The sequence below is a fragment of the Caretta caretta genome, chromosome 11 (assembly GCF_965140235.1).
Source record: "Caretta caretta isolate rCarCar2 chromosome 11, rCarCar1.hap1, whole genome shotgun sequence".
NCBI classification, from domain to species: Eukaryota; Metazoa; Chordata; order Testudines; family Cheloniidae; genus Caretta; species Caretta caretta.
Window position 1 is genome coordinate 37496601 of NC_134216.1, and position 24017 is coordinate 37520617.

General features: G+C 46.4%; 1 protein-coding gene and 1 long non-coding RNA gene across 3 annotated transcripts in view; one reads left to right on the plus strand and one right to left on the minus strand.

The window, feature by feature from the left end:
• Positions 1-6477, minus strand: part of LOC142068540 (uncharacterized) — a 149780-nt gene extending 143303 nt beyond the window's left edge. The window contains exon 1 of one of the 2 annotated variants that reach the window (XR_012664367.1): positions 6444-6477. This is a non-coding gene — a long non-coding RNA (uncharacterized LOC142068540). Of the gene's footprint in view, positions 1-6279; positions 6328-6443 lie in introns of those variants that run through there. The other variant, XR_012664366.1, reaches the window with a different exon arrangement.
• An 8364-nt stretch (positions 6478-14841) lies between these two features.
• XIRP2 (xin actin binding repeat containing 2) overlaps positions 14842-24017 on the plus strand; it is a 158872-nt gene continuing 149696 nt past the window's right edge. Inside the window, exon 1 of the mRNA XM_048869980.2 lies at positions 14842-15474. Coding sequence (XP_048725937.2) covers positions 15322-15474 — 153 coding nt within the window. The 5' untranslated portion in view covers positions 14842-15321. The remainder of the gene's footprint in view (positions 15475-24017) is intronic.

Sequence of the window (24017 nt, forward strand, 5' to 3'; positions counted from 1 at the left end):
CCAAATGTTTTCTGTACTAAAGATCCTGATTTAGCAAAGCATTTAAGCACATGCTTAAGTCCATCCCTATTCAATGAAGTCAATCACATTTAAGCTTGTACCTAAAGTTTATCATGTGCTTAAGTGCTTTGCTGAATAGGAATGGACTGCTGAATCAGGGCCTAACAAGAAGCTCAGCTGACTATCATTTTCACAACGGTTAGACACTAGTTATGTTTTAATTCTGATCAACATTTGTTTGTGATTTCCTACTACTAATACCTAGCTCTTACATGGTGCTTTTCATCAGTAGAGCTCAAAGTACTTTGCAAAGGAGGTATTTTACAGATGAGGACAATGAGTCACACACAGCTTACAGTGACTTGTCCAAGGGTACCTAATAGGCCATTGGAAGAACAGGGCACAGTACTCTGGTCTTCTGAATCCCAAGCAGTGCGCTATCTATCAGATCACACTACCTCATTCTCTGCCAAATAAATTTCCTTTTTTATTTAGAATAATTTAAATTGTATGTGAATTCTGTTGAGTTGAAATATTCATTGTTGGGCCACTTTACATAGAAGGAATATGAATTCAAACCTCAGGGGAGACTGATTCAGGAGGATGGTAACAGATTTCAGCACCTGCTCAAAAGCTGTGATTCTCCTTTCCAAACAATGCAAATACAGAGAAGGTCACTTGATCTCGGGGGTTACTGGCTTGGGTCTGGGTTCTTAGGGTAGGATCCACAGAGGTACTCAAGCATCTAAGTCCTAGTTTTATGCTCCACAGTGATCCTGAAAACTCCCGTCAAACCCAGTGCGCTTCTAAGTTTTCAGAAAAGTTCTATTAGCACCTATATTTCTGCCTCTGGACATGTGCACTGCTGCCTCGTTGTAGATGGCAGGTGCCCTATCTCCCACCTAAACCCAGAGTTGGCTATTTCAGAATCTATCCACAGTGGAGCAGTCTTTGGGCCAGAGAGAGAGAAAGAGTGAGAGAAGGAGTTTGTAGTTCAGTGGTTAAGGCACTCATGCACCTGGGCAGTGGAGACCAGTGTTCCCTCTAAATTTTCCCACCCATGTGCAGAATTAATTTTATTATGGGCACCAATATGGAGCTGATGTGTGACACATCACCTTCACATTGGTGCATATAACAAAATTCATGTGGTGAGGAGGGGCTGAGGGGTTTGGAATTTGGGAGGGGGCTCAGGGCTGGAGCAGAGGGTTGGGGTGCAGGGGTTTGATTTCTCCGGCTGGGGGTGCAGGCTCTGGGGTGGGGCTGGGGATGAGGGGCTCAGGACTGGGGCAGAAGGTTGGAGTGAAGGGGTGTGAGGGCTCCGGGTGGGGATGTGGCCTCTAGGGTGGGGTTGGGGATGAGGGGCTCAGGGCTGGGGCAGAGGGTTGGGGTGCAGGGGATGAGGGCTCCTGCTAGGGGTGCAGGCTCTGGTGCAGGGCCGGGGATGAGGGCTGGGGCAGAGGGTTGGGTGCAGGGGGTGAGGGCTCTGGCTGGGGGTGTGGGCTCTGAGTTGGGGTGGGGATGAAGGGTTTGGGGTGCAGGAGGATGCTCTGGGGCTACGGCGGGGAGAAAGGACTCCCCCCAGTGCTCTCTCCCTGTAGCAGCACCTGGGCTGTGCGGGGAGAGGCGCCTCTCCCTGCTGCGGGAGTGCCCCTTCCCTGGTCCCAGGAGGTTCGCACCAGGGGAGAACTGCCCTGGCCGTGCCTGGGTCTGGGCCACTGCGGGGTCAGGCCTCACCACCCTGGCCATGCCTGGGTGTGGGCTGCTCCTCGGTCGGGCTGGGCCGCCCTACTCCGGCCACAGGTGGGTCTGATCCAGTCGTGCCGCCCTGGCTGCAGCAGGTCTGGGCCACTAGCTGAGTTGGGGCCGGGCTAAGTGGGAACCAGACCGTGGCAGGTCCCCAGGCGGGTTCCCTGAGCACCTGCGCGATGCTAAATAGGCTGCTGCACAGCTTACAGGGAACTTAGGTGGAGACTCAGGGTCTAGTCCCCCTGTCTAATCACTTCTTCATTATTTATCCTCAATGGAACAGCTTCAACAGGAGAGACTGAGGAAATACCACATCAGAATGTCCCAGAGCTCAGTGATTAGAGAACTTGTCTGAACGGTGGGAGACTTCTGTTCAAATCCATTCTCCCCTGCTGGCAGGGAGAGGGGTACTGAACTCCCACGTTCTAGGTGAGTGCTCTAACCACTGGGTTAAAATTATAAGGTGGGCAGTAGCTCCTCCTCCAGCTGTTTTTGTGTTGAGAGAAGCAGGCACCTAACTCAGTGCTTCAAGAAACAGCTTAGGTGCTTAAGCCAACCTGATTCCAGGACACAAGGTCCCATTCATGGATTGCTAGCAAAGATAGTTGCTTCCTTGCAGCTTCAACGTATGCACCTATCTCCATGAAGGGGTGGGACTTAACACAACATACATGCATCTCATTGCCATCTCCCATTGGATAGGTTAGGTGGTTTCCTGCCTAGCATGCTGGCCTCTCCCCCATTCACTGTATAGGGAGCCTAGGCAGTTAACTCAGGCCTGGTCTACGCTACAAACTTAGGTTGATGGAAACCGCCTTACATCGACCTAATAATGTATGCGTCTACACTCCTAGGTCCCTTCCGCCGCCCTGACATGCCTGAAACATTGATTTAATTACTCCACCTCCACAAGAGGCGTAGCACTTAATTCAATGTTGATGGGTTGATAGAGAGGCAGTGTAGACACAGCGTTGTGTAAATTGACTGAATTGGCCTCCAGGAGGTGTCCCCCAATGCTCCACTGTGACCAATCTGGAGATTGTTTTGAACTCCGCTCGACAGCAGCCAAGTAACACAGGAAACAGCCCCTCCCCTGTTAAAGCCCCAGGATCTTTTGCATTGCCATTTCCTGTTTGATCAATGTGGAGAGCTCGCCTGCCCAGCTCATCATGGTGACTCAGTGCCCCAAACGTGCTCCAGCCTGGAGTACACAGGAGATGGTGGATCTTATTAGTCTGTGGGGAGAAAAGGAAATGCAGGCACAGCTCCGATCCAGCCAAAGAAACATAGACACCTGTGAAAAGATCGCGTGAGGCATGGGGGAGAAGGGTTACATCAGGGGTACACAGCAGTGCTGTGTGAAAATCAAAGAACTTTGGCAGGCATACCAGAAGACAAGGGAGGTGAACAGTCATTCTATTTCTGCACCACAGACATGCCACTTCTACAATGAGCTGGATGTGATTCTCAGTGGCCACCCCATCACTACCCCCAAACACAGTGTGGATACCTTCCAGGAATCTGAGTTTCAGGCCACCTCAGGCAACAACAAGGAGGACATTCTAGATGAGGAAGCGGAGGAGAATGGGAGACAGGTGATTGGGGGATCCATTCTCCCCAAGAGCCAGGAGCTATTTTTAATCCCAAAGCAGCCCAGCATCGTGGCTGAGCATGATGCTGGGGAAGGCACCTCTGGTGAGTATGCAATTTCAGTCAAACTGTAGGGCTTACATGCTCTTATATTTTATGTTTAATGTGAAGAAAAAGTGAGGTGAAAGGGGTGTCTGCTTCCCAGTGGCTGCTGCCTGGGAAAGACTGTTTATGTCAGGGGTTTTTTTCCCTGTTTTCCCCTGGAAAAGACTGTTTATGTCAGGGGTGGCCAAATTGAGCCTGAAAAAGAGCCAGAATTTACCAATTTACATTGCCAAAGAGCCACAGTAATACGTCAGCAGCCCCTCAGCAGCTTCCCCCACCTGCTCCCAGTGTCTCCCACCCACCAGCAGCCCCGCCAATCAGTGCCTCCCTCTCCCTCCATCCCTCCCTGTACTTCCCAATCAGCTGTTTTGTGGCGTGCAGAAGGCTCTGGGAAGGAGGGAGGAGTAGCAAGGGCATAGCCGGCTCAGGGGAGCGGGTGGGAAGGGGTGGAGTGGGGGCAGGGCCCGTGGCAGAGCCAGGGGTTGAGCAGTGAACACCCCGCAGCACATTGGAAAGTTGGCACCTGTAGCTCCAGCCCCAGAGTGGATGCCTATACAAGGAGCCGCACATTAATTTTTGAATAGCTGCATGTGGCTCTTGAGCCACAGGTTGGCCATCCCTGATTTATGTCCACAGAAATGGCCTGGGAACCCTCCATGGAGATCTCCAGGAAACTTTCATCCTTTGCAGAAGGTTTCTGGGGAGGGCTGCCTTATTTCTTCCACCACGGTAGGACACTTTCTCATGCCACTCCAGTACTAACTCTGCTGGCATCATTGTGGTGCACAACACAGCAGCGAAAGGACTAGGTCTGTACCCAGATGCTTGCAGCATCTGCTCCCTTGCCATCTCTGTTACCCTCAGGAAGACTGATATCACATAGGGTCACCTAGAGGAGACTTTCATTACAAGTGCTCATACCACAAACAATAGAGCATGTGATCCCCCCACCCATGGTGATTTCTGGGTCCCTCAATCACAGTTTGGCTGGCAGGGATTGGTGTTGACTTCAGAATCTGTAAGTCCAGGGCGACTGCTACCAGCAGCATTCAGGGAAGGGGGGTGGCCTTCCACTGTTCTCTCATGGCCACAAACCTTCCCTCTACCACCCCTCCCCCCCAAAAGCTGCCTTGAACAAAGACTGCAATTTGGGAGGCTTAATGCTGGTCCCTGGTCTCAGTGCAACATCCATGTTGCTAAGGGGAGAGGGCATTGTCCACCTGTGCTCCTGAAGCGCGTTTCCCACAAGTTGCAGCACAAGACCCATCGCCATGCCGCTGGGCCATACTCACCATGGCTGGAATAGCAAACCCGTTTATTGAATAGCTAGGGATTCTGATTATGTTCTGGCTTGCATTAAAGTGTAATAAGGGGAGTGACTTTTAAATAGCAACCCTGTACCAGACCCAGGTTATGCAATGACAATGGTTGCCTTGTGTTTGCATGCCTTACAGTGGAAAGCTTGGCCTTCAGCACATCCTCCACACCAGTGGAGAGCCTTTCGCAGATTGGAAAATGGAAAAAGAGAACGCGTGATGACATAGCTCAGTGGTTTGAGCATTGGCCTGCTAAACCCAGGGTTGTGAGTTCAATCCTTGAGGGGGCCATTTAGGGATCTGGGGCAAAAATTGAGGATTGGTCCTGCTTTGAGCAGGGGGTTGGACAAGATGATCTCCTGAGGTCCCTTCCAACTCTGATATTCTGTGATTCTATGATTCTATGTTCATGCTTGAATGACATAGGTTCCACATGGCAACTGCTGTCTCAACCCTGGAAATACTGCAGGATAAGGTGCAAGGTGCTAAATGGGGTCCATGCTTCTTGCGCTATGGCATACACGCAGCTAAGCCAGGCTTCTGAAAAAAGGTGCGAAAAAGCGTGGGTTGTTTGCCATTGATATCAGAAGAGGGCGGGAGAAACCTGCACCATGGAAGGTCGAAGCCATATTCCCATTCCCCCCGCAACAATGTTTTGATTCCATGAGGTATAGCAAGCCCTTCCCAAAAATGCCTGCAGCTAGTTGCACTGTGGGATACTTACCCACGATGCACTGCTCTGTGCATCGATGCAAGCACCGCTAATGAGGATGCACTCCACCAACACAATGAGTGTGGTGTGGACGTGCCCGACTGACTTAATTTCTGCAGCAGCTGGATGTCATTTTAAATTAAGTGTAGACATGCCCGCAGGCTTTGTTGGTTGCAGTGTTGTTCCTGTGATTTTCTAGGCACCTAAAAGTGAGGTGCCATGATACTGAGCACTGCAATGCATAAGCCCCTTTGTTGATCCAGGCCTTAATATTTTTCATGGTGGAAGAATTAGCACATAGGTAATCTCTTCACTGGCTTGTGCCCTCTGACTATATGAGGCAGAAAGCAGGCTTTTTACATGACTTGTAACTCATATTTGCATTAAAATGCAGTATCTCTCCCTACAATACTGACAGCTGTATCAAATCTGAGAGAACACAGCACTCACCTGTCATAACAACCTTCATTGCAGCACACACTGATTATCCAGCATTCATTCATTACCCCCCACCCTATTTGGCAATTCTCCCTAATTGTGCGCTTGCATTCATGATAGACAGCAGTGCTGCTGGCAATATCAAAAATAAAATATCTGAACACCACACTTAACCAATTAACATATTGACACCGTAGCCAGGGCCCGTTCTAGGATTTTTGTGGCCCCAAGCAAAACATTTTTTGGCCAGCCCCGCTTTTTTTTTCGTGCGCCCCATCCCCAAATCCCCGGCCCTGCCTCCTCCCCCGGGGGTGCCGCATTCTCCCCCTCCCCATTGCTTTCTGCGGCTTCCCGCCCGCCACAGCTCACCTCCGCTCCGCCTGCTCCCCTGAACAGGCCGCCGCTCCGCTTCTCCCCCCTCCCGCTCAGGCGGGGGAGCAGCAGCGCGTTCAGGGGAGCAGGCGGAGCTGGGGGGAGAGCGCAGGAAGTAACAGGGGGGGCGGGTAGAGGAACCGCTCCCCGCCCCAGCTCACCTCCACTCCGCCGCCGCCTCCCCTGAGCGTGCCGCCGCTCTGCTTCTCCTCCCTCCCTCACCGTGCCAAACAGCTGTTTCGCGCTGCAAGCCTGGGAGGGAGGGAGGGAGGGGGGTGCAGCGGGGGCGCGCTCAGGGGAGCAGGCGGAGGCGAGCTGGGGCAGCGGGGGCACAGTTCTAGGGGCGGTATGGCCGGCGCCGGAATGCCGCCCCTAGAAATGTGCGGCCCCAAGCACCTCCTTGTTTTGCTGGTGCCTGGAGCCGGCTCTGACTGTATCAACACATTGAGCCTTTCACTGACTTCATTAGCTCTATTATAATGGATCTGGTTTTAAAAGTTCAGCCTGTGGATGTTGCATTTAAAGGTTTATATTTTTAGGGCTTTGAAAAAATGCATCACTTCTTCTTGGCCTTTTAGCTAAGATTTAATAAGTCTTTTCTCTCTACTGTAATATCAGCTTAATGTCTGACACTTCCTGTCTAGGGGATTATTGTTGCTCCTGCTGGAGGTGGAGGGGGACTCTGTTATCTAATGGGCCTTTTCTGTCTCTAATTGCTATGATCCTATATATCACAGACAATGTAATGTAAAAATGCAGTGGTTTTTGTTAAATGATGTTTATAGCTGTGGGAAACAAATGGCAAAATAATGTCCTCATTCTCTTTTTACAAGGCTGTTATGAAGAGCCAAACATTGTGAGCTACAGAGAAGGAATCTATAAATCACTTTCACAGATGGGACTGCCAGCGTTCAGTAGTTTGATATCAGCAGTGGTCCAAGAACAAGATACCTAATTAAACGTTGCTTTACCTTTAAACAGATGTGCCAAAATCTGTTATCAGTCAGACCAGTGGTCCAGATTTACATAGGCATTATCAAAAGCAGAATTTGGTCCATATTTTTTTAAGTAAACCTGTTCCCCAATCCCACCTCCTGTTTAATTTATTTTCTTTTTATGTATGGATGTGGATTTACACAAGCCCATATGTGTTGAAATTAACTATTTCTGCCCTCCTAACCTTCTCACCTGCATTTCCTTTCTCTTCATATAGTGAAGTAATATGCTGCTGTGTGGCAATAAATTCCTGACAAAGATGCTATGATAATGAAAACACTCTGGATATCTGAGTCACCACTGCATTATTCCAGTTTTATGCCATTTGTAACTTCATTAATCTCAATGGAATTACACTGGTATAAAATTGGAGTTATACAATCGTAAATCTGACCCCTGATTTTTTTAATGGATATGGGAAACCAAAATATTGATGGAACCATGAGTGAGAATAGTTTCCCCCCAAAATACGTAGGCTGTAAAATAAATAAATAAATCACAGTTGAACTAAATTTAGGACACTGCATGGAAGAGGATTTGGAAGTGAGGCTACCACAGATCTGAGAGCCTGTCACAGGCCACAGAAAACTATATAGACCCATGAAATTAATACTATTTCCATTAACTTATATGGACTTTGAATCAGGCCCTAAATGCCCATCTTGTAGCCCATAATACACCTGCTAGCCATCACTGCACTAAAGATAAACTAATTGTCGCTAGAATCATACTTTAGAACCTGATGAGAACATGAAAAGTTATGAGATGCTTTCCCCATTCTTCTCTTGCATATGGAGGAACATACATTTTATTACATGACTTTACCACCTACCTGGTTTCTCACAACAAAACAAAAAACAAAATAAAATAAAAACTGTTTTTCTTCTGGGTTTGAAAAGCCTGCAGCTTTATTTTAAAAAATCACAAATACACTGCATTTAATACATACTAGATCTCAGTAAGCAATGAATAAAAATAACCTCTCCAAATATTACTACTGTGATGGAACCTGCCATGAGGCCAAATACTGTGCCCATTGGTGCAGGAGCAGACTCAACCTTTGCCCGGTCCCTGCCCACACTTCATCCACACATTTCTCAGACATATCTATTTGGAACAGAAACCATAGCCCCTGCCCTAGTCATGACAAGGAATCAGGCTAATCCTCAAACTACTTCCACCTATGTCCAGCAGGACTAGCTAATACTCTTTCAGAAAGCCTCAGACAGTATTTTCCAAAATTTAATAACTACCTCCACCACTTTAATCTTTTCCCAATAAACAGGTTGGAACTAAAAGATGTTAAAATGTAACAGCAATGCTCAGTGTCCTGTAAAGATCTAGTATCCTATCCTATCAACTTAGACGCACAGGAAAGCAGATTAAATTAACAATTACTGCCTTACTGCTCTCATGAAGGAGATGCTGCTCTCGGATATGTCTACACTACGAAATTAGGTCGATATTATAGAAGTTGATTTTTAGAAATCAATTTTATACAGTCCATTGCTAAACGTTGCTAAATGTCCACACTAAACGCATTAAGTCAGTGGAGTGCATCCTCATTACCGTGGCTAGTATTGACTTATGGAGCGGTGCACCATGGGTAGCTTTCCTGCAGACTCCCAATGCCTGATGGGGCAAAAACATTGTCATGGATGGTTTTGGGTACATGTCGTCAGTCACCCCTCCCTCTGTGAAAGCAATGGCAGACAATCATTTCGCACCTTTTCTCCACGCAGACGCCATACCACGGCAAACATGCAGCCCACTCAGCTCAACTCACCGACACCGCCGCTGTTGTGTCCTGGGTGCTGCTGGCAGCAGACAGTGCAGTAGGTCTGCTAACCATTGTCATCCACCGCTTCCGCTGCAACTCTGCTCTCCTGCAGCTTGGTGGATCTGTTCTGGTCCTCCTGGGTGCTGCTAACCGTCATCATACACAGCTTCCGCTGCAACTCTGCTCTGCTGCTATTGTCTCAATAGCGAATTTTTCCATATTGTCTGTCATGGGCTCCCGGATACGTGTGTTCTTCTTCGGGAAGTGTGCGTGGTGCTAACAATTGTCCTCCACCACTTCTGCTGCAACTCTGCTCTCCTGCTCCCATGAATCCACCTTGCAGGTCCTTTCGTCGTTCTCTATAAATATCTATTCTCATGACATCCATCTTTAGCCACCGCTTCTGCTGCAACTCTGCTCTCCTGCAGACGCCATACCACAGCAAGCATGGAGCCCGCTCAGTTCACTGTGGCAGTTATGAGCATTGTAAGCACCTTGAGCATTATCCTGCAGTATGTGCAGAACCAGAACCGAGGTGGGGACAGCAGCGCGGTGACGATGAGGACATGGACACAGACTTCTCTTAAAGCACAGGCCCTGGCAATTTGGACATCCCCTGGTGCCAACGGGGCAGGCTCATGCCATGGAACGCCAATTCTGGGCCCAGGAAACAAGCACAGACTGGTGGGACTGCATAGTGTTGCAGGTCTGGGATGATTTCCAGTAGCTGAGGACCTTTCGCACTCTCATAGAACTTTCTGACTCGCTTTCCCTTGTCCTGAAGCGCAAGAATACCAAGAGGAGAGCAGCCTTAACAGTTCAGAAGCGAGTGGCGATAGCCCTCTGGAAGCTTGCAACGCCAGTTACCGGTCAGTCGGGAATCAATTTGGAGTGGGCAAATCTACTGTGAGGGCTTCTGTGATCCAAGTAGCCAACGCAATCACTGAGCTGCTGCTATCAAGGGTAGTGACTCTGGGAAATGTGCAGGTCATAGTGGATGGCTTTGCTGCAGTGGGATTTCCTAACTGTGGTGAGGTGATAGACGGAACGCATATCCCTATCTTGGGACCGGAGCACCTTGGCAGCCAGTACATAAACCACAAGGGGTACTTTTCAGTGGTGCTGCAAGCACTGGTGCATCACAAGGGACGTTTCACCAACATCAACGTGGGATGGCCGGGAAAGGTACATGACGCTCGCATCTTCAGGAATTCTGATCTGTTTGAACAGCTGCTGGAAGGGACTTACTTCCCAGACCAGAAAATAGCTGTTGGGGATGTTGAAATGCCTATAGTTCTCTTTGGGGATCCAGCCTACCTCTTAATGCCATGGCTCATGAAGCAATACACAGGCACCCTGGACAGTAGTACGGATCTGTTAAACTATAGGCTGAGCAAGTGCAGAATGGTGGTAGAATGTGCATTTGGACGGTTAAAAGCGCGCTGGCACAGTTTACTGACTTGGTTAGACCTCAGCGAAATCAATATTCCCATTGTTATTGCTGCTTGCTGTGTGCTCCACAATATCTGTGAGAATAAAAGGGAGACGTTTATGTCGGGATGGGAGGTTGAGGCAAATAGCCTGGCCACTGATTACACGCAGCCAGATACCAGGGCGATTAGAAGAGCACAGAAGGGAATGCTGCGCATCAGAGAAGCTTTGAAAACCAGTTTCATTACTGGCCAGGCTATGGTGTGACAGTTCTGTTTGTTTCTCCTTGATGAAAACCCGCCCTTTTGGTTCACTCTACTTCCCTGTAAGCCAGTGGCCCTCCCCCCTTCGATCACCGCTTGCAGAGGCAATAAAGTCATTGTTGTTTCAAAATCATGCATTCTTTATTAATTCATCACACAAATAGGGGGATAACTGCCAAGGTAGCCCGGGAGGGGTGGAGGAGGAGGGAAGCACCGGGTGGGGTGGTGGATGAGGGGAGGAGGGAAGGACAAGGCCACAGTGCACTTCAAAACTTACTGAATGTCAGCCTTCTGTTGCTTGGGCAGTCTTCTGGGGTGGAGTGGTTGGGTGCCCGGAGGTGCCCGCGTTCTTGGGCATCTGGGTGAGGAGGCTATGGAACTTGCGGAGGAGAGCGGGCGGTTACACAGGGGCTGCAGCGGCAGTCTCTGCTCCTGCTGCCTTTCCTGCAGCTCCACCAGACGCCGGAGCATATCAGTTTGATCCCCCCAGTAGCGTCAGCATTGCATCCTGCCTCCCCACATTGTGTTGCTGCCACCTTTCATCTTGCTCCCGCCGCCTCTCATCTTGCTCATCCCTCCTGTCCTCGCGTTCATTTTCTGCTTTCCTGGACTCTGACATTGTTTGCCTCCACGCATTCTGCTGAGCTCTTTCAGTGCAGGAGGATTGCATGAGCTCAGAGAACACTTCATTGCGAGTGCGTTTTTTTCGACTTCTTTTCTGCGTTAGCCTCTGGGACAGAGATGATAGGGGGAACGTTGAAACATTTGCAGCTGCCGGAGGGAAAAAAGGGAGATTAGTCTTTAAAAAGACACATTTTAGAGAACAATGGGTAGACTCTTTCACAGTGAACCAAGCCGTTAACATTACATAGCACACGTGCTTTCAGTACAAGGTTGCATTTTGCCTCTTATATTGAGGGCCTGCCAGTTTGGTATGAGAGGTCACACATGCAGGGCCAGTCTACAGAATTCGGCTTGCAGGTAGCCATGATAAGCCACAGTCTTTCGGCTTCTTCAACCTTCATAACAATGTGGGAATGGTTTCAAACAACAGCGCCCTCCTTTCCCATACCAAGCACCTGTTGGGTTGGCCATTTAAAAGGAGGGGCTGTACCGGCTGCAAATGCATCCCAAGCCTTCAGGGCAAATTAATCATTAAACATGCTTGCTTTTAAACCATATATTATATTTACAAAGGTACACTCACCAGAAGTGCCTTCTCCGGCTTCATGGTCCGGGAGCCTGCCTTGGGAGGGTTGGGAGGGTATGGGGTTCAGGGTGATAAACAGTTCCTGGCTGTCAGGAAGAATGGTTTCTCCGCTTACCTGCTGTGCGCTATCCTCCTCATCTTCCTCATCCCCCAAATCCTCATGCCTGTTGCATGAGACTCCCCCCTTGCAGGTGTCCATGGACAGGGATGGGGTAGTAGTAGGGGCGCTCCCTAGAATTGCATACAGCTCATCACAGAAGCGGCATGTCTGGGGCTCTGACCTGGAGCAGCCGTTTGCCTCTTTGGTTTTTTGGTAGGCTTGCCTGACCTCCTTAATTTTCATGCGGCACTGCTGCGGGTCCCTGTTGTAGCCTCTGTCCATCATGCCCTTGGAGATTTTGGCAAATATATTGGCATTTTGTCTTTTGGAACGGAGTTCTCATAGCACAGATTCATCTCCCCATACAGCGATCAGATCCAGTACCTCCCATTCAGTCCATGCTGGAGCTCTTTTGCGATTTTGGAACTGCATGGTCACCTGTGCTGATGAGCTCGCCACACTAGCCAAACAGGAAATGAAATTCAAAAGTTCCTGGGGCTTTTCCTGTGTTCCTGGCTAGTGCATCTGAGTTGAAAGTGCTGTCCAGAGCGGTCACAATGGAGCACTCTGGGATAGCTCCCAGAGGCCAATACTGTCGAATTGCATCCACACTATCCCAAATTTGACCTGGCGATGTCGATTTCAGCACTAATCCCCTCCTCGGGAAGGAGTACAGAAATTGATTTTAAGAGCCCTTTAAGTCGACAAAAAAATGGCTTCGTTGTGTGCACGGGTGCAGGGTTAAATCGATCTAACACTGCTAAATTCGACCTAAACTTGTAGTGTAGACCAGGGCTTAGACTCAGCCATTTTATACTGTCAGTTGTCACTTGCTGCTCTTAACTCAATCATCTAAAATATAGGCCAGTTCCTGTTTCATCTTTACTTGATCTTTACTCTTTAAAAAGAAAAGATATAACTTTCTTTTTATTTATTTATAGTACATAGTGACTTCAGTACTTTGGCTGAACATGCATTCATTGATATATTTAGTAAAATGTATCTTTGTTGATCATTCATTGGTTGTACTAATTTAGAAAGATAGTGTTTAGTGACTCATGTCCATTTCTCATAGGGTCTTTGAGCTAAGTTTGTAGTAACAGTGTCACTATCTGAGATATATTTAATTACACATTGCTTGCCCACCCCCTATGTAAACTTATAGAACTTCAGATATTCCAACAGCAATGAGTTCAAAAGGAAATTATTAGACAAATGGAACAAATAGGTATAATCTTTTTAATTTCTCCTTTCAATCTGCAGAGCAGGCATGAAGTTGTACATATTTTTCAACTACCTTTCTCTGTTCAAGTAACACCCTCCCAGCCACAGATGCAGTAACTGGCAAATTGAAAGTTCATAGTGGTCTGTGTCTCTGGCAGTTCTAACTGTATGTACAGTGAAAAGTAAAAGTTCTCTTGACTAAAGATGCATCCTATATTAACATGGACAGTGGCCTTGAGTCGAGTCTCTTATTAACCATCCTGATGAGATCACCATCATCAGTTGTGACAGTTAATAAGACACCTTTTACATCCCTCCTACCCCATTACAAAACTACTGAAATATAAAAGGGACATCTTCAACTTTATGGGTCCAAATTAATGCACCTTGCACTCAACTATGGCTATAGGGGCAGAGGTACCAAAGAGGAGAAGGGCCTCTTTTAAAGTGTGTAGTAGGGCTCTATCCAAATCTTGCCAGTGGTGTCTGCCAAGGAGAGACACGGCTCTAGATGAATTTAGTATTGCAGTTTTTCAGCCTGGATCGTGCAGAAATAGGAATCCAGCCCAGAATAGCCCTCTTACTCATTAAAATATTGAGGTCTGCATTTCTTTTAGCAAGTCTCTAGTGCTAAATTTTTAATGAAGTTGTGTACAAAGGCTTTGTATTTCTTTTGTTCAAGCTAAATTCCAGCTACTGACTAGTCAGGCCTCGCATGAACAAAAATGGTTCTTCTTTTCCCAAATCCATCGGAGCTGGACAATTCCTTCTGTTCTGTGGGAAAGTAATGCCTTTTTTTTTTCTTTTTTTTTTTTAAAAACTGCCTGTTATTCAGTGGAATTCACAGTGTTGGGTAGGAAATCCTCCACAGGAGAGGGAGACTTTTAAGGCACAAGATCTGTTTGGTTGCAAAAATCCCACCACTGGTGTCTAGTCATCTCCAGGCACTTTTGTACTCTTCTAGCAAGTTCAGCTATATACATTTGGGATTTTAATTTACTGTATCTTAAACAGTCCTGGATAGTTATCCAAATCCAATGTGTAAATAACTGCTTTCTAATATTTAGTGGCTGATATCTCTGCATCATTCTAGGGTATTTATGAAAGCACAGGTGGCTTTGTTCAATGGAAGTGAGGACCCTCAATACCTTTGTGAATGTGGGTCTGTCTGAAAGACTTGTTTGCAGATGGGACTCCATTCAGAGTGGTTGCACCACAGTGAAAAATAATGTTACTTATTTTCAAGTGATGTGTTTATGATAGGGCTTTGTTCTAGACCAGGAAATCTTGGAAGTGCTCCAGATCATAAACCTGAGCAATATTTGTTTTTAGAGTTGAGCTTATTAGTGATGCTTTTCCCAGCACTTAACAATAAGGAGTTTCCACATAACAGTTCTTCAGTGGCTCTGTGCTGCATCTAAGGAAATGAGGGGCAATAGGCTCTTCCTGCGCCTGTTTCCTGCAGGCTGGGACCTTTCTTTCCCTTGGGAAGTTGCTTATGTCATTGACCGTCTGACGCTGCACTTCCAACGCCTACCCTCCCCCAAAGGAGAGTTCCCAGGGCGTTCTCGGCTGACCTGACCTTCGGGGCGCAGAGCAGCCTGGGCTGGACCACGTCTGGCCGCGCCTGTGGGGTCCCACCACACGCTAGGCTCGCGGGCTAGGCGCGGACCTGGGGCCGGCGCGTGTGTCCTTCACGCGTTGGTGCCAAGTGTTTTGACCCCGCCGCGTGGTGCTCTTGCAGGGCGCCCTGGAGCTGGCGAAGTTCCCGATCCAGAAGGGCTCCCTGGAGCGCCTCAAGCAGCAGTGGGAGTCGGGCGGTGCGCTGAGGGCCGGTCCCCGGGGGGGCTCCGCGGGAGGCCGCCGCCGCAGGCGCTCGCAGACCCCGGAGGGGAGGAGAGCTTGCCCCGCGCCAGCAGCGGCCGCCGCCCTGCGGGAGGAGGAGACCCGAGCAGCTGCAGCTGGCGGCCAAGAGGGGCGAGTTCAGAGCCGGCCGCCGGATAAGAGCCGCGGCGGCGGCGGCAGCGGCAGCGCCATGGAGAAAGCGCCGCAGGCCAGCGTGGGGGCTGAAGTGGCCAAGGAGGAGCCCCGGGACGGCCGCCGCAGGCTAGAGCGCTTCCCCATCCCCTGGGAGGAGCTGAGGAGCAGGTTTGAGGCCCCCAGCGGCGCGGCAGCGGGAGTCAGGCAGGTAAGAGCCACCGGCCGGTGCCAGACACGCGCGCATCCCCTCTCCCCCCTGAGCCAGGGCCTCAAGCGAGGGCTGCACACACTTGTCCAAGCCTGCTTCTTCCCAGCTGCTTGATCGGCCCATAGTCCAAGTAATGGAAGGAGACAGCCACCAAGACCCAAGGGCACTGACCTGGGCCCCGGCGGACTAGAGTAAAGGACTTCACAGAGGCCGTTCTTCTTCCATCTTGCATGTGACCTTTCCCCCTTGTGGCTGAAGGTACCTAAGGTCTCAGACCTCTGCCTTGCCTCTATGCATAGCACAGGGATGGAGGAAGAGCTCGAACTCTAATTGATTCTGCCATGTTGAGTCCAAACCTGAACATTCGTATTGTCTGTGTGTCAGAGGGGGATGGAGCAGTGGCCAAAAACTCAGCCAGGGAAAGGGGGGGGGGAGAAATGAGGTGATAAAACATGAAGCATTTTATTAAATTAAGGTAAGATCAATGAGTACACTAAAGCATCGATAGGGTACAGTTAGGATCTCTGATGTATTATGTGAATTCATTGTGTGAAGCAATTTTAATGCTAGCATCTACAGTATAGGTATGAAAAGTTATTGGGAAAAGTTACTAAGGATGCTCAGTTACATTGTTAACTTTGCAATTTTATTTATAGAATAGAATTTGTCTTAATTAGCTCCTTTGCTACTCTAGGTGTCCCTTGGTGCTTTACAATAATAAGTTAGATAGGCAGTACAGGGACTGTGTAGCAAATGAGGTAGGCACTGTGCATTCAACAATAGTTCACATGCTACCTTGCTCTTTAATGACTTTTACTGAAAGAAAGAATATGGGCTGTTTGAGAGGGTTTTTTTCAAGTAGTTCCATGAGATCTTTACTTCCCACCTGGACAGCCAATGAATTCTTTTAGTAATACTTCGCTCTCATCTGTAGATCTCAAAGCACATTACAAAGGTCAGTATCATTAGTCCCATTTAACAGAGAAGTGAAGTGACTTTCCCAAGGTTCTGGACAAATTAGGAATCTGGAATCAGAAAAAGATTTTCAGCTTTTCCAACCAGAACAGAAAACAAACAAAGTCACTCTGTGACAGAGAGAATGTGTTTTAACACAGTTAAATTAAAAGAAAGACTTAAGGGTGGTGGGGAGAGAAGGCTGGGTCTGTATTTGGAGAGTTGGAGAAAGTATGTACCATATGTTGGTGGTTACCATCACTACAGACATGAAATAAAGATCACTTAACAGAACTATTAATGCAAATCGTCCAGCATATGGCAAAAATGTATTATAGTTTCCTTCTCACAGAGCTTTCATATATCAGTTTTAAAATTAAAAAAAAAAGAAAAACAAATATGTTTAGTGAAGAACATAAGAACGGCCACACTGGGTCAGACCAAAGGTCCACCTAGCCCAGTATTCTGTCTTCCGACAATGGCCAATGCCAGGTGCCCCAGAGGGAATGAACAGGTAATCATCAAGTGATCCATTCCCTGTTGCTCATTCCCAGTTTCTGGCAAACAGAGGCTAGGGACACCATTCCTGCCCATCCTGGTTAGTTGCCTTCTTGATGTGTGTATGCTACTTAGACATCAAGTCTGAACAACCAGGCTTTGTGGAGATTAAGTGTGCAGATGTTTGGGGCTGGGGACTAAAATCCACCCCATAACTACTGCCTCAGCCTATATGGATATTAGGTGAAGTATATGCTGCAGGCCCTGGGGTGTTAGGTCTACTAAAGCTGCATGATGACTGGTCTGAGATCCACCCCTGATTGTACTCCAGTGACACCTTTTTTACCAGACTGTGCCTAGACTAGTGCAGAAAATCTTATGTCTCTCTTCTGTGGTGAATTTCACCCAAAGGAAGAGTAAATCTATACAGTCAACATAATGTAGAGCACATATTATAAGCCATCTTCTGTAATTAGAGATAAAAACTAGATTTTCCAAATAGTTATGTTTAATTGTATTTAATAATTTATCAGAATAGGGAATACTTTTGTTATTGCTGAAGTCAGTGGAAGTTTTGTCTGTGAAAGCATATGCTTCCTTCAATTATCACAGAATGGAAAGGATCAGAAAGGCCCTTATCCCACTGTTGGACAATCAAGGAGGAGAATGATGGCTAATATATGTTCCCCATTCCTTCTGCTGCAAGAGTGTGATACTCTGCTTCACTTGGTGGAGGGAACCAGTAACAGTTTCTGCCGCTAGCATGCTCTTTTTCTTACACTGCTGTGCCAAACAGCAATAACTACCTTATGGTTTTCAGAGACCATGGAGAGATGGGTGGTACAGGGCTGGTATGCCAGTGGGAATATATGCTATAAATTATCCTCCTATTGCTGAGGAAAGAGGATGGGCTGGAAGGTGCAGAGGTATGCAGGGTTGGGAAGAGTATTTGTTTGGTTTGAGATTTGCTTGGTCTTCCCTGGTTTCAGAGTAACAGCCGTGTTAGTCTGTATCCGCAAAAAGAAAAGGAGTACTTGTGGCACCTTAGAGACTAACAAATTTATTTGAGCATAAGCTTTTGTGAGCTACAGCTCACTTCATTGGATGCAAGCAGTGGAAAATACAGTGGGGAGATTTATATACACAGAGAACTTGAAACAATGGGTGATACCATACAGACTGTAACAAGAGTGATCAGGTAAGGTGAGCTATTACCAGCAGGAGAGAGGGGGGAGGAGGCGGGAAGGGGGGAAACCTTTTGTAGTGATAATCAAGGTGGGCCATTTCCAGCGGTTGACAAGATCGTGTGAGGAACAGTGGGAGTGGGGGGGGGGAATAAACATGGGGAAATAGTGTTACTTTGTGTAATGAAACATCCACTCCCAGTCTTTGTCTTCACCCATAACTATTTCACATTCAAGGACAATGTATACCTTCAAATCAGCGGCACTGCTATGGGTACCCGCATGGCCCCACAGCATGCCAACATTTTTATGGCTGACTTAGAACAATGCTTCCTCAGCTCTCGTCCCCTAACGCCCCTACTCTACTTGTGCTACATTGATGACATCTTCATCATCTGGACGCGTGGAAAAGAAGCCCTTGAGGAATTCCACCATGATTTCAACAATTTCCATCCCACCATCAACCTCAGCCTGGACCAGTCCACACAAGAGATCCACTTCCTGGACACTACAGTGCTAATAAGCGATGTTCACATAAACACCACCCTATACCGGAAACCTACTGACCGCTGTTCCTACCTACATGCCTCCAGCTTTCATCCAGACCACACCACATGATCCATTGTCTATAGCCAAGCTCTACGATACAACCACATTTGCCCCAACCCTTCAGACAGAGACAAACACCTACAAGATCTCTATCAAGCATTCTTACAACTACAATACCCACCTGCTGAAGTGAAGAAACAGATTGACAGAGCCAGAAGAGTACCCAGAAGTTACCTTCTACAGGACAGGCCCAACAAAGAAAATAACAGAATGCCACTAGCCATCACCTTCAGCCCCCAACTAAAACCTCTCCAGCGCATCATCAAGGATCTACAACCTATCCTGAAGGACGACCCATCACTCTCACAGATCTTGGGAGACAGGCCAGTCCTTGCTTACATACAGCCCCCCAGCGTGAAGCAAATACTCACCAGCAGCCACACACCACACAACAAAACCACTAACCCAGGAACCTATCCTTGCAATAAATCCCGTTGCCAAATGTGTCCACATATCTATTCAGGGGACACCATCACAGGGCATAATCACATCAGCCACACTATCAGAGGCTCGTTCACATTCACATCTACCAAAGTGATATATGCCATCATGTGCCAGCAATGCCCCTCTGCCATGTACATTGGCCAAACTGGACAGTCTCTACGTAAAAGAATAAATGGACACAAATCAGACATCAAGAATGATAACATTCAAAATCCATTCGGAGAACACTTCACTGTCTTTGGTCACTTGATTACAGACCTAAAAGTGGCAATTCTTCAACAAAAAAACCTTCAAAATCAGACTCCAACGAGAGACTGCTGAATTGGAATTAATTTGCAAACTGGATACAATTAACTTAGGCTTGAATAAAGACTGGAAGTGGATGTGTCATTACACAAAGCAAAACTATTTCCCCATGTTTATTTCCCCTCCCCCCCCACCACTGTTCATCATGGCTCACCTTGGTTATCACTACAAAAGGTTTCCCCCTCTTCCCCCCACCCCGCTCTCCTGCTAATAATAGCTCATCTTACCTGATCACTCTTGTTACAATCTGTATGGTAACACCCACTGTTTCAAGTTCTCTGTGTATATAAAATCTCCCCACTGTATTTTCCACTACATGCATCCGATGAAGTGAGCTGTAGCTCATGAAAGCTTATGCTCAAATAAATTTGTTAGTCTCTAAGGTACCACAAGTACTCCTTTTCTTTTTTCTTGGTCTTCCCTGTTTGTTTCCCTGATCACGGGCTGATACCAGAGAGCCTAGCTGATGTCAAGCCATTCATGACTGGAAGATATCATAAATTAGTAGTTCTTGATGCGCTGTGCATCTTAGAAGGCATGTGTTTTCCTTATGTACACTTTTGTGTGTGAAAGGGAAGCATCTGACCCTGATTAATGGCTGTAGGATTTGGCTCTTACACAAATCTGTTTCTAGTTAGGGTCCTTAAACCAGCAGATATGAGTTTACTGTACAAAGTTCATTTATTTCCTTTTACACAAACAACAGGCTTATGAAAAAAGGGGATAGGAGACACCAATGCCAGTAAGAACAAATCCATGCACAGCTTTTATACTGTTTGAATTGTCAACTAAACTCAGTCACTTAAAGGAAATATAAAAGCATTGTGAAATCTACGTGTAAAGAAGACCAGCAAAAATATCCAGGAAAGTGAAAAGTGTTGGCTCAAACAACTTGCATAGTGACAGTGGTTTATTCATAGTATCTTCAAAAAGCTGGGGTGAGTATTTGATACTCTTGATTTTCTAAAATAATAAAAAATGAAAGTTGAGGCATTGTTGCAGGTAAAGAGTTACAAAACGCAGCAGTCACAATGTTAAGGAAGAGGGAAGGAACTGATCTGGTAAAAGAGGGAATTTTAGGCACATTAAATATAAGCAATGGACAAATTTTCAAACATGATTGCTTGAAGTTAGGTACCTAGATCAATATTTTGGCATGTAGACCAGATTAGTCTGTTTTTCAAAGTAATGACCACCAGCAACTCTTACTGATTTCAATAGGAGTGGCAAGTAATTAGAACCTCTGAAAATCAGGCCACATCAAATTAGGTACCTAAATCTGGATCTAGGTTCCTAACTTTGGGCATCATACTTTTCAAGGCCATCACTGGGTCAGCACCCAGTGACATCAGCAACCACATTTCCATTCATGAGCCAGCAAGATGCTATGCTCCTCTAGGACAATACAGCCAGCCATCAAAAGTCAGGGTGAAGCACGTAAGAGCTGGAGACAAATTGTTTTTGGTCAGGTGGGTTAGTCTTTGAAACATACTTCCAGAGGACATCAGACTAATTTGGAGTCTGACCACTTTCTGGTAATACTGCAAAAAACTCTCCCTCTTTGACAAAACTTTCCTACCATAGACAAAATAATATTGGAAGGGCAAAAGAGAAAAAAGACCCACATACACATAGGGCCTAAGAATATAGTCATCTACCAGAGAAGGGAGACGAACAGAAGACTCATGAAGTCTACTAGGGACCTCACCAGTCAGACCTAATTGACTTGGGAAGTGCTTAGATGGTGCACTGAGGCAGAAAATTTTGACCAATATCTTCAAGCTATATTTCATATATTTTAATTTTTTCTGTTGGAGTTATTTGGGTTAGGATAATTTTTAAATTAGAGCCTTGCAACCTGACCTGAACTCAGTGGGACCCAAACTACAAGTGGCTGCTTTGGTTGAATCAGAAAACAATCTGACTCTCTTGGGCTCAGGTCAAGTAGTTGTACCTCCTCCTCCTCCTGCCCATGTGGTTGGAGTGGGTGTGGCTGTGTGCCCCACTTGTGCTAGTTGTATCTACCTTGCTGTGCAGTGTGTGTTGCATAGGGAGCGTGCCAACGAGTTACAGAACCTTTCGTTCTGCAGCACACACAGTGAAGAGAGGTGCTTGTGGCTGGCAGGAGCAGGGCACACAGACACCACTGCATCAATCCCTCAGGCACAGAGCGTCGGAAGTCTCGACTAGGTTGAGCCCCAAGGATGAGATGGCGGCAGTGTCACTCACAGAGTTTTAGGGGGAAGCATCATGTCTGAAAAGGTCTTGACATTCTTGGGTCGCCTATGCCCAGGTTGGGTTTGTGTCCAGATCGGGCTTTAAAATTAGGCCCAAGCAGACCTCTAATTTGAGTGGTGAATAAGTGGTACCATTTGCCAGCCTGACAACTCTGTTATATAATCTAGTTTGCAAGAGTTTCTGTCTGTCTAGTGCTTTATTTTTGTTGGGCAAGACATTATGGACTGATGGCAGAATTCCCAAGCAAAAATATTTACACACTCTTTAAAACTTTGAAAGGCAACTGCAGTCCCATCTCATTTAACATGTCAAATTGATGTACAAGAATTTGAAATGACATGCCAGCCACCAGACAAAGATATAAAGCAATGCTGACTTTCTTTCAGCTGAGAAAGCTGCTGTCAGTCCATGCACTGGTTTTCACTGACATAACAAGGCAGGCTGGGGCAAATCAAACTTTCTTTGCAAGCACATTTCCTCCCCATGTCCATTCATGGACTAGGGGTGAACATATTGAGAAAGAAGTCAGGATTTATTTAGAACGCTTTATGAAGATGCGAGTTTCTTCAGAAAATATCAAATGCTGTCGCTCCATTTGTGCACAGATCTGAAGTGTCACATCCTAAATAAGAAAAAAAAAAAAGAGTGGATCTATCACCTTTCAATGAACACCCATCATAGTTAGGTACTTGCATCAAAGGGAAGATATATGCCTAAATATTTGTGAAGTAGTGATTCATGGATTTTAAGGGCAGAAGGAACCTTTATGAACATTTAGTCTTAACTTTGTTATTATGGCCCTATTGATATTTGTTTGTCCTAATGTAATACCTTTAAAATATGTAAATGGCTAATACATTTTTCTTCTTAAACCAAAAAGGATTCTCCTACGTAGTCCTTTCTTCATGTTTAATGGATAGAACTCTCTGGGTTTCAGACACCTGAAAGTCATTCAAGCTCCATTAATGTTTCTTCTCTCTGGAAGTTACTGAATATCAATGATTTATGACACTTAATAGTGTGCTAACTTGTTTTATGTCAATGTAAGTCATTTAGGGTATGTCATGAGATAAATTGCTGTGAAGTGTGGCCATGCATCATGCATATTTTTGAGGAGGTAGAAAACAGTTCAAAAATGCAAGTTTGAGTGTAATTTAATCAAATGCCTACTCTGCACCAAACCTAGGTATGTGTGAGCACTTTCGTACTGGCAAAGGCAATAAGAAGAAAACATAACATCTCATACAACTAGCTGTATAATTAAGGCTGTCTGACATTCCATTTAAAATATTTTCAGGTTTTTATAGTTCACGTTATTCATGTGTCAGTCCAAAAAGCGAATTCACTGTAATTCCCCCAATTTATGTATGTTAACCAGAAACTGCTCTTCAGAAGTGATCACTATATTGTGGATGTTCTTTTTTTTTCCTGAATATTTACAACAACTAGCAGGCAGGCAGGATTTAAACAGGTAGCAATAAACTACTCTCAAATTACTTTTGGAGACTTCTTTTTGTATTTGACACAGGTAACAAAAGACACCTTCAGGGGGTTGACAATGACTCTATAAATTAATAGACTATCTACACCCCATGGACAACATTTTCAAAAGCATTTCTGCTGACATATGTAATTTATACAATTCTCTAACTTCCTTCATCCTTTATTGATGAGGAAATTTTACTCCTAGGGGAATTCTGCATCACTGCACATGCACAGAATTCATGTCCCCCACAGATTTGTTTGGTTCCCTGCAGAAAAATGACTTCTGACGGGGAAACAAAGGGAAGTTGCATGAGCAGTCATGCGCCCCTCCCTGGCAGCACAGGCAGATTGGTTCGGGCACCCAGAGCAGCCTGTAGAGACATAAATCATTGCCGGGGGGAGGGTGGGGGAGAGAAATGGGTAGTGTGAATGTGTGAGAGAAAGAGAGAGACACTCTGTCCCTCTCACTTTCTATTGCGGCATGCTTGGTGTGGAGGGGAAGAGCTTCGTGGTGTTTCTGAGGAGATAAGCATGGGGCAGGCTCTGTCCTCTCAGGTGGAGCAGAATGTAGCAGCCTGCCTACTTAGTGAATTGTTCCCATTGTTTTTGTGAATTCCCCCAGGAGTATAAAACAGATGTAAAAGTTTTATGGCTCCTTTAGATTGCCAGACTGGTGTAAAGGACACTATGGCCTTATAAATTCTTGTGGTCCTTTAGTGATTAGAACTGATCTAAATTTTTGAACTGAAAATTTCCTATCAAAATGTGCTCCATGAACTGTTTGCTTCTGACCTTTCTGGAGATGGTCAGTAGCTAATATAAATT